The sequence below is a fragment of the Coffea arabica genome, chromosome 3e, assembly GCF_036785885.1.
Source record: "Coffea arabica cultivar ET-39 chromosome 3e, Coffea Arabica ET-39 HiFi, whole genome shotgun sequence".
Classification (NCBI taxonomy): Eukaryota; Viridiplantae; Streptophyta; class Magnoliopsida; order Gentianales; family Rubiaceae; genus Coffea; species Coffea arabica.
This window is the reverse complement of record NC_092315.1, coordinates 41,554,072-41,564,840: the sequence shown is the minus strand read 5'-3', so window position 1 is coordinate 41,564,840 and position 10,769 is coordinate 41,554,072. Positions and strand designations below refer to the sequence as shown.

At 36.9% G+C, this 10,769-nt stretch overlaps 1 protein-coding gene across 1 annotated transcript; it reads right to left on the bottom strand.

Annotated features, from left to right (window-relative positions):
• Positions 1 to 1,917: 1,917 nt before the first annotated feature.
• On the bottom strand, positions 1,918 to 4,140 carry LOC140038277 (L-type lectin-domain containing receptor kinase IV.1-like). Its single transcript, XM_072083461.1, has one exon. It carries the CDS (start codon positions 4,097 to 4,099, stop codon positions 2,039 to 2,041), a length of 2,061 nt encoding a protein of 686 aa, XP_071939562.1. The 5' UTR covers positions 4,100 to 4,140; the 3' UTR covers positions 1,918 to 2,038.
• Between the last annotated feature and the right edge of the window lie 6,629 nt (positions 4,141 to 10,769).

Below are 10,769 nucleotides of genomic sequence, written 5' to 3'. Positions count from 1 at the left end.
CGAAATTCCTTCTTACCAAACTCTAACCCGCTTATCTAAGTTTTTTATCAAACTTTATCAGGTAACTTTATGGGTTTTAATTACTTTTACCAAACCCTCTTACGCACGGATTCAGATTACCCATTGGGAACCTTCTATTTATTAATCTAAATAGTTTAAAGAAAAAGAAAATTATCTTTTATCAAACTAAATTAATTTATACATCATGGTAAATCAATGCACTATATTGAGTCTTAAATTTGGACAGAGCCATAGAACTTGCATATCAAAAAATGAAGAGTTAAATCAACATTCTTCCATTTTTAATCACAATTGTCTCCATTTGAGAATTCCAGCTAAATCATGCCTCTAGCTATTACAATTTCAACAAATATCGAAAAGAAGATTTAGACAATTGTTCACAAGGTCATTTCCAAATAATGAGTTTTATATAAAACATGGCACAAAACACTTCACAAGACAAATATGGAAAACAAAAATACAAACTAAAGAAAAGAAGAGGGTTATGGGTTGTGTAACGAGTTGGTTTAAAGTTATGTGCAATTATACTATAAAATTGAGACCGAAGAATATATATAGGGTATCGGGTATTGGGGTATCAAACCCTCTCAGGTTATCTATCTGTAATCTTTCATCAATACCAATCTCTAATGAATAATCCATTAGTCATTTAATTGAATTAACTATCGGATCGAGTATCCACGGGTATTAGGTTTTACCCTACCCATTGCCATTCCTATTTATATGTTTACAGAGAGAACAATTCAAGACATGCAAATCTTATTTGTTTAAACTTAACATATAGAAGATCACATATATAGAACCAAGTGCTTGAATTGAAAATCTCATACCCTAAAACTGAAGTGATTATTTGAATCTCGTACCCTAAAGCTGAAAATTATAATGAAATGATTATTTGAAAGGTGTACACAGTTTAAGTTTGAATTAATTTTTCTTGACGTAATAGATAAAGTTTTAACAAGTTAATATGTAATGCTAAAATGATTAATAACAAGTTGTATCTTATAGATCAATTAACTAACTAGCAAGGTTAAAAATATTTAAAGAACAAAAGTTCAAATTTGGTGGTGTTGGGGGAGGGGGGGGGGGGTGGGAGCATCGAGAGAAAGACTCTTAATAAAAATTTCCAAAATCTCTAACAGGCTAATGGAAATTTTTCAGAACTCGGGAGCAGCTCACTCCTAGGCTCCTAGCTTAGACATTGCTTAAGCAACCAGCCTATGGCCAACAATTGTAGAAACCCTCGAGCCCTAACAAGCTCATCACTAATTTGAATGTACCCCTTGGAGGAGAAACGAGTTGGTTGGCTCAAAGAAGAGAATTTAAGTAAGAAAATTCGGCTTCAAATCTTTCCACTCACAGTATAATAATGAAAAAAAAAAAGTTTAAACATTTGTTACAAAGCATGTCATGTTCCTATGTCTTACGGATCACGGAAGCTGTAGACAACTCTTTGTTTCATTTACTAAGGATGCGTTTGATAAAACTGAAGTTTAAAATTTGAATCTATTAAATTATTGAATTGTTAAACATTAAATCTAATACATTTAAATGTATATCATATTTAGTGATAAATGAATAATTATCACTTAATTTTGGAAACAAATTTTATCCAAAAAATTCAATATCACTTAATAAATTTAAATATTTAATTTTTCATTATCAAACGATTTAAATATATTAAGATTTGAATTTATTAAATTTAAAAATTAAATTAAATTATCGTACAGACTTAGAAAAGTCTTCGGGCCATAAGATTCCGAAAACTTGAGGCATGAAAGAAATGTTGCAGGTCCACTCCCAGGTCGTCAAATCTCGAAAATATCTTCCCCCACTCAAAGGCCTCGCTCTCGGTCCTGTTAATCCAGTATCCCCTGGTACAAACCACAAAACATGTTCTAGCATCTGATACAAAATTTAGTGCTCATATGTCAGAAAAATGCATTCAACAAAATAATTACTGTAGTAGAAGCGCTTTTTTCCTTTTTCTTTTTTCTTTTTTTTTAAATTTACAAAATCAGAATGATGAGCATCTTAAGTGCCGACCACCAGAGAGAGTAGAGTCTGCCACAGAATGTGAAAAACGTTTCTCTGTGGAAAAAGCAAATGACGATAAAATGTTTTCAAAGCCAGCAGGGTGGGCGAAGCCAAGACCAACAGCAGAAACGCCCATGGCTAGTGATGATAAATCTGGCAAGGCAACTGATCCCTCCAAGTACAACAGAATTTGCCTCATACTCGGCCTAATCTTTGGTTCTGAATGAGAGCATAACAAGCCTAGTTTCAACACCAAGTCTGCACCCTCTTTCACAAACTCAGTACCCAACTTTTGATCAACCGCCTGGAGAATATTGCCTGCTTTCCAGCACGAAAATACCCAATCAACCAAAATGACCTTCTCTTCTGGTGCTGCTTGGGGTTCTATTGGCCTTCTTCCGCAGGCAACCTCCAGCAAAAAGGCCCCAAAAGCATATACATCAGTGCTTGTTGTGGCCCTCCCTGTCCTGCTATGCTCAGGAGCAAGGTAGCCAAGAGATCCCGCTACATGGGTGGATTGAGGGAGGGTTCCATGATCGTATAGCCTTGCCAGGCCGAAATCTCCTAATCTTCCATTCAGTTCACTATCTAACAATACATTACTTGCTTTCACATCTCGGTGGATCACTACTTGCTCCCATTCTTCGTGTAGATAGAATAATCCGGATGCTACACCTTTGATGACTCGCAATCTTTGGCTCCAGCTGAGGATATACTTGGGTTGGTTGTACAAAAACTTGTCTAGACTACCATTGGACATGAACTCGTATACCAAAAGTAACTCTCCTTTACGCCGACAATAACCCAAGAGTGGTACTAAATTTCTATGGCGTAAGCGACCAATACTGACGACTTCTGCAATAAATTCTCTCATTCCCTGTCTTGCTTGATGAGAGACCTTCTTGATAGCAACCTCAACCTTGCTTGTTGGCAGAACGCCTTTGTAGACCCTTCCAAATCCGCCTTCCCCCAACATCTCCTTTTCTCTGAACCCCTTGGTGGCAATGTATAAATCTTTATACTTGAACCTGTGAGGTCCATAAGCAAGCTCCCATTCTTCCAGCACTTCTGCAAACTTCCACTTCCTGCTTAGATAATAAGCTACTCCGGATATTAGTATTAACAAGAAAAGCATGCAAATCAGGGGCAATCCCACAGTGAAAAATTCAGATACTTTCTTATGTCCAAAACGAGGTAGCTTGGCGAGCCGAGAGAGGTCAAGAGCCTGCGCAACGCCATTCATCCTGAAGCTCCATCCAATTATAAAATGAGATGATCCTATGTCGCGTGGACTAGTGGCTGCAGAAAAGCCAACATACATGCTCTGCTGAAAAATTGGCGAAAGATCATATGTCAAAGACAAAAGAGGAGTATGTGGTTTAGATGCCGCTACTGGAGCTAATGTAACATCGATTCTCCTCGCCACCCCGTCGTATTCGACCCAAAGTTGCATCTCTTGACCGCTGCTAAGAGTTAAGTTGTCAAATAAATTCTTGTTATTAGCCTGGTAACTTGCTGGCTGGGATACCTTGGACGTCATAGAGTTAATATCAATACCAACATGGTTGTCGTTGATATCTTCAAAATCTGGGTTTTGGATAGTGTCAAGCTCCACCGCGAAAACGTGATTTGTTCGATTTCCATCGGTGCTTGTGTTGAAGAGGCCGAGGAAACGAGTGGAGGGCCCTTCTGCAAGGCCTCTTGTTGGCGCAATCACGAAAGCCATTCCCGGACCAGGCATGCCTGGTACTTCAGCCACGATAGCAAACACAAATTGGGTGGAAAAGGAGAAAGCTGAACTATTAGATTTTGTCTTGAATTTGAGGGGATTAGGATAGAAGGCGTGCCCCGTTTGTAATTTGGTGGTGTTGGTTATCCTTAGGAGGCCATTTTTGGTGACCGTGGCTAATCCATCCAGGCTTAGATTTGATGATTGAAATCCTTGATAGATGAACCCAAAATCGTCAGGAGCTGCTGCACCAGCTCCTATGTGAACTACTAGAAAATTGGCTAAGATAGCTGTTACTAGTTTGGATGACATGACTAAAGACTTGGATGCCAATTGCCAAATCCTTCTCAATTTTGTAGCCTATTTATCTTATGGGAAATTTGCCAAATTGGTCCCTAACATTTACCAAAAATACTTTTTTAGTCATTTACATATAAAATCAGCCAAAATGGTCCTTCACATTTAAATTGTGAGCCAATGTGATCCTATTGCTCGTTTTTGCTCATTTCTCCGGCTAAAAATAGCACGCCTCTCTCACGTGGTCATATTTTTAGGGGCAAAACCGGAAACACATTTCATTACCTGTTAAAAGTAAAAGGTGTGGACAACCACCAAAATACACATTTCACCTTTGGCCCTCAAAGTTTCAAGAAACCTGAATTGCATCCCCGAATGGTGGCGAAAATTATTTTGTAATTCTCCTGTATAAGTGATGTGCTTGATGAATCCATAGATCTGGTTCTTGTTTACTTATATCCGAAAGTCCTAACCTTTCCATTCTAAGTGAGAGACTAACAAGTCCAGGACATTTGTGCAACATCGATCCCACGAATCCAATTTGGGCCTTAGCTGGAACCCTAAGCCTCAGCTCCTCCGCCGCCCGCCAAAGCCGCTTACTCGTGTCCCTCCATCCTTTGCAAACCCTGGCCGCCGACAACAGTGTTGGAGGCGGGAGCCTCCTCAACACCTCCCACAGACAACTCATCGGCAGCTTCCCGGACCCGGCAAGATCCGATTCAGGGCTCCAGCTCAAGAAGCTCCTCCTCGTCCTCCTGGTGCTCTTCTTCATCCTCTCCATCGTCTTGCGAGTCCCTCGCATCAATATCATGGTCGAAGGAGAGAGCTTGCCGGAGGTTGGAGAAATGCTGGCGATGAGGAGGGGGAGGGGGAGGATGGACAGTGGAGAGAGGAGAAGGGATAGCGAGGGAGGAGGCGGCTGAGTCAGTTGAGGGCGTGGCGGTGGGATGCAATTTAGGGTTTCTTGAAACTTTGAGGGCCAAAGGTAAAATGTGTATTTTGGTGGTTGTCCACACCTTTTACTTTTAACAGTAATGAAATGTGTTTCCGGTTTTGCCCCTAAAAATATGACCACGTGAGAGAGGCGTGCTATTTTTAGCCGGAGAAATGAGCAAAAACAAGCAATAGGACCACATTGGCTCACAATTTAAATGTGAAGGACCATTTTGGCTGATTTTATATGTAAAGGACTAAAAAAGTGTTTTTGGTAAATGTTAGGGACCAATTTGGCAAATTTCCCTTATCTTATTATCTAGCGTTGTAATGTCTCACACACGAGCTACGACAAGAAGTTTTCTTAGTTTCCAACGTGCGTCAAGCAAACGCTAATTAACACATATGTACTAAGTGTGTAGGGGTGTTGCCGAGACCGTTCTTTTTTTTCTGATGTGGCAAAATGTTATTGGACAATTTGTGGTCGTCCTTGCATGTGTTTGTGCAAAAAAAAAATTCCAAAATGCTGAGACCGTTGTCTTTGTAAATGAATGGTACATTTATTGTCTTCATTTTGGTGGTATACGATTGGACCACTTTACCATTTCTGTTCCGCCTTTTCCCATATGTATTTAGTTGACTATCAGGACAAATGTATTCCAGTTTTGCCCTCCCATTATATTTTTCTTACCAGCCACAACGAATTGGTTTGCACTTGTCAGGAGGTCAATTTTTATTTACACTTGGGTTGCATTTGTAAAAAACCATCATTCCTTCACTGTCGACGGCTATTGAAAGAAGGACTGGCGCAATTTCTTTTGTTCTGTCCAACCCACCGCAATTTCTTTGTTCTGCCCAAGCCACCGCTGCCGGTAAAGCTATGGATTGTTGCTGGGATTTTCTGCTTATGCTAATGGTTAGTGATATCTTAAGTTTTTTCAGTCCTTTTTTGTATCATTCCTTTTTTGTTTTCTTCGGTTCTTACTTTCTCTTTTATTGCTCTGTTCCTCCGAAGCTTCTTCTTCATTTTGCTCTCCTTCATAAAGATTGGTCAAGTGAGCTTTTCCTTTTACTGTACTATTCCTTCTATAATGCTGTTTATTCCGATATGTTTTTTGCTTGGTCATTCGTAGGCTAACTCAGTCGTATTTACTTTGTTTATGGGTGTTTTGTATTTTGTCGTTGCGTTAAGGTAAGCCTATTTTTAATTTTCTGTGTTCTTTGATTCTTTGTTCTACCTTTTAATTGTCCATTATTTGTTCTTATTTATGTTTTGCGTTTTCCCCTGTTTCTTCTTTACATTTTATATGCAGCTTTCTTCGTCAGTGGTTGTTGTAAGGAACTTTCTTTCTTCGTTATCTTCTTTTATATCTGCAGCTTGTATTGTTTCAGGTTAGCTGATCATTCTCTCTTTTTTTTTTTATAGATTTTTGTTAGGGCTAAGTGGTGGAGGCAGCTTAGTACGGGATGGACATGGTCGATTCATCTTCGGGTACTCATGCTTCTTTGGCAATTTGACAAGCTTGGAGCAGGATGGGATGAATATTGTGAACAGAATATTACTAACGAACATCACATGCAACTGCTTCGACATATTGGGAATTTATTCTTTGATGTTATTAATTTTTGTGAATTGCAACAAGAAGTTAATCTCAGCTGGACAGTCCCCCTAACAAACCTTCATCTTCAGCAAGATTGTATACATTCATAATACATCTTTATCCTTTCCATTTCATACTAATGTTTCAATCCTTCATTATTTATTCCAACAAAAATATTTCTTATGTGCAGCTCGTGCCGATCCACCAATTCATGAAAAAATAGTGACATCTTCACTTCAACCTCATTTCTCACAAGACTCATCCACTTCAGTATGCTTCTATCAAAGCTTTCACTCAGCCGACCCGTATACATTGGTAAAAAATCCTTATCGTATTTTCCCTTATCATATTTTCCTTAAAATTATTCCCTACCTAACTTATTTCCTTCAACTCAGCTCCCTAACTTTTACTTTTTGAATCAGAAAATCCCACGATTTATTGACTACTTTCTCAATGAACAAAAAACTCCATTTATAGCTCTCAGAACTGGAGATAACATAACAGAAATTGGAATGAAAGGCAAGCGGCTCAAAAAAAATTGGAAAGCTTTCATTCTTCAACATCAACTCCAACACAATGACGTCCTTATTTTCATTCCAGAATCGAAGACCGTCTTTACTGTTTTAATATTTGACAGCAATGGAGATGAAAAAATTTTCCCTTGGTACCCTGTATTTCATATCCATTACTATAATTAGCCAGTTTATTATTATAATTAGTCATTAACTTTTTGTATCTGTAACATTATTCATAAATTATGTTATCCTTATTTATTAATGCTTTGTGATTAATCAATAAACATGGTTTCATAGCTAAAAATACTAAAAAAAAAGATAAAAATCAATTATAAATTAACCGGGTTAAGAAGGTATTCAATTGGTGATGGCATGCTTTCAAACGGGAAATTACCCAAAGCTAACCTACTCAAGATTGTGGTCTTATTCTACCTCCCCTTCTCCACCGTTCGCATCTTTTCTTTTTAGTTCCACTTGGGAATAATAAAAAGAAGAACTCCCTTCTGCAGGGGCAACTAGCTCTATTGGAAGAGTGACTTAAGAGAATATTCATTCCTTGGTAGTTGAAAAGGCAAACTCAAGTAATAACTTCATATATAACCGTCATTTATTTTACCAAAAAAATTATTTATTCAAAAGCAAAAAATTTGCCGCAATATATTTTACCATTATCCAGCATTTCATATCCAATTTATCAAATCATCACCTTCTACCTTATAAATAAAAATTTAGATATAAATGAAATCAACATCAACAACTGACAAACCATTTCTACCGCTTTTCCATTTATAACTTTTAATGCTTGGACCATTCTAACACTTTTCAGCTATGATATACACCACTCTCCTACATTTACTCCTTTCTTGCTTTTACTTTTCATTATATGATTTCAGCTTATTTCACTTTCACACACAGCTCTCACCTTAATAATTCCATATTTATCCTAATCCAAACTCAACAACCTATACAGTTTACATGTTTCTTCTTCGGGGCATAATTGCATTGATCCACCGAGCGTAGCGCGGTCACACCCTCCTAGTTGTCTTAAAAGCCTTAATCAAAGCCATATGACTCTACGCCATGTAGCTTTAATTAATCGGGGACCTACAACTTTCCAAGACTAGACGGAAGACTTTGTTTGCAAAAGTCGACGAATTGTCCAACACTGGACCGGACCGGGTGTAAGTGCGGTCTTACCTAATGGTTGGTAAAGTTTGCAGTCATGATTTGATTATTCATGCATCGAAGGTTAAGAAACAACCACGTTTCTCACTCATGAAACATGCGGAGCTCCGAAGATTTCAAATCGACCCGATAAAAAATTTAACGCAAAATACATGCGTATTGATCGGCTCAATAATTTGTCCTATACTTATTGCATAACTATTGATAACTAAAGGGCTAACTTTGCTTTGTCCGCAAGTTTTATGCATTATCTCACTTTGATATCTGAACTTTGAAATGGAATACTTTAATTCTTAAATTTCAAAAATTGTTCCACCTAAGTGAAAATGTTGATGGAATCCAAAAAACTAACGGTGTATCAGTGGATGTAATGATCATGTGTCATTTTGTAGGTGTTAGCAGCCGAGAAGATGAGGGCATAGATGTAATTTAACTCTAAATAAAATATAAAACAAACAAATAAATAAAAGTTTAAGTTTTGAAATTATTTTCTCCTCCCCTTTAATTTTTCTCAATTGGTTCCTAAACGAGCAGTTTTCTTCCAGAATTGAAAGTTCACCTCAGGCTGTTTTTTTGGCTATCTTGGTTCATCAAAGATGGCTTGATTTTTATGACAAAATTCGATTTTGTAACTGGGGGTTGAAGAACGCTGGACCGTTTTGTTTTAATAAGTTTTTTGGGTGGGAAGAAGGGTTTTATTAGGTGGGATTATAATAAGCTTTCCAATAACTAGTTGGAGAATCAAGTTCAAGAGCCAATGTTGCCGCTTATCCTTTTAATTGAAGATCATTTGCAAGTAGGTTTTGATACATCAGCTCAATTCCGGGTGGAAATTTTGCAGAAAATGTAATCTTTTTCATATTTGAGTTTGAGCAGAGTTTTTTTTTTTAGCTATTTTCCATTTAAATTTCAGGCTAATTTGGGGGAAAAAGGTGGGAAGGGCTAAGGAAAAAAAAGACGTAAACAAGAAATGATGATGACAAGGTCACGGGACTACGTATTGGGAAAAAAAATTTACTTCTACTCTTCTACATATAGCATAAGAATTTTGTGGTTTGAAAAACCAGTAGATTGTCCTTCAATACAAGTATAGTGCAAGGCCAAAATTCAGAACTATCATCTAAACTACTTCAAATAAGAGATTAGAGACAAAATAGAAGAAAAAAAATTAGCTAGCAACTTCTGAGCTTTTTAAATTTTTGAAACAATCTTTATTGTTCACATATAGCATCGTGGTGTACAAGCACAAAGTTAAGGTATACATACACACTATAATGATAAACATTGCTAAAAGAAAACTTTTAAATAACCTTGTAATTATATATTATATATATATATATATATATATATTTATGTACACTCATCTTCTTTTTATAGTAAAATTTTCATTTGACAGTTTAATCTGCAAAACCTGTTGCAGTTGTAGGATTTGGTGAATTATGGTCAATTCGGATCAAGTAGAATTCAAGCAAAATATTTGACGCGATTCGAAGATGGATTGGAGATGACAAAACAAACAAGTGTAGTTTTCTACGTAGCAAAACGCGACCTAAATACGCGAGGCAGTCTACATTTTACCGATCATTTTGGATTGAAGCAGATAAAAAAATAAAATACAGTAGAGGCAAAAACGCGAGGCAATATGCAATCCCCATCCCTGCGTATTGATGAGGCGGCTATGCAACTTGTATAGCCATTTGCTTAGTTTTTATACAGTTTTCTAGCTCAATTTTAGATTGAATTTTTTAGAAAGTTGCTCGAGGAATATTGTGAAGCTCAAGGGGAAGCTTTGAGTCATTTCAATTACAACATTTCCCAGCCTTTTCTTCTATAAATACGCATTGTATTGGAGGATCAAGGGGAGTTAGAAGATAATCTTTAGAGACTCTAGAGAGTCTTGAGACAGGTAGTTTAGTAGAAGAAAAACTTGTGACCTTGGTAGATTGAAGCAAAAGTTATAAGATGACGAGCACGGGATATATATATAACAATTATCTCATCCACAATCAAGTTTTATATTTATAAATTTTTAAATATTCCACACGCGATTTTTTGCAAATGTACGGTATAGGATATTAAGGGCCAAACCCACAGAGAAGATTATCAATTATTGATGATTTTCAAACTCCTTTATTAGTTAGACTACTACAAATGCAAGAGATTAAATCTACTCTACAAACATGAGATAAAAGCAATAAAATAACAATATAAAACTCCTAGAGGTATGAAGTTCCTCACTATTCTTATAAATGAAATTACTGGTTAAGTGATTGCTATTATTTTGGTTAGTTATATCGTAATTTCCTAATATATGTGAAATCTATTGTTATAGTGAATCAAGTATACTTGTAACTAAGTCATACCTACTCTCGTGGTTATGAAACTAACTACAAGCTCATTTCATATGAAACAAGTCACTAAATCCACAAGGTGCACCTCCACTCTCATGAG

Bases quoted from the DNA above. Each gene is read 5' to 3' on its own strand.
- LOC140038277 (XM_072083461.1), bottom strand. From the start codon at position 4,099: ATGTCATCCAAACTAGTAACAGCTATCTTAGCCAATTTTCTAGTAGTT.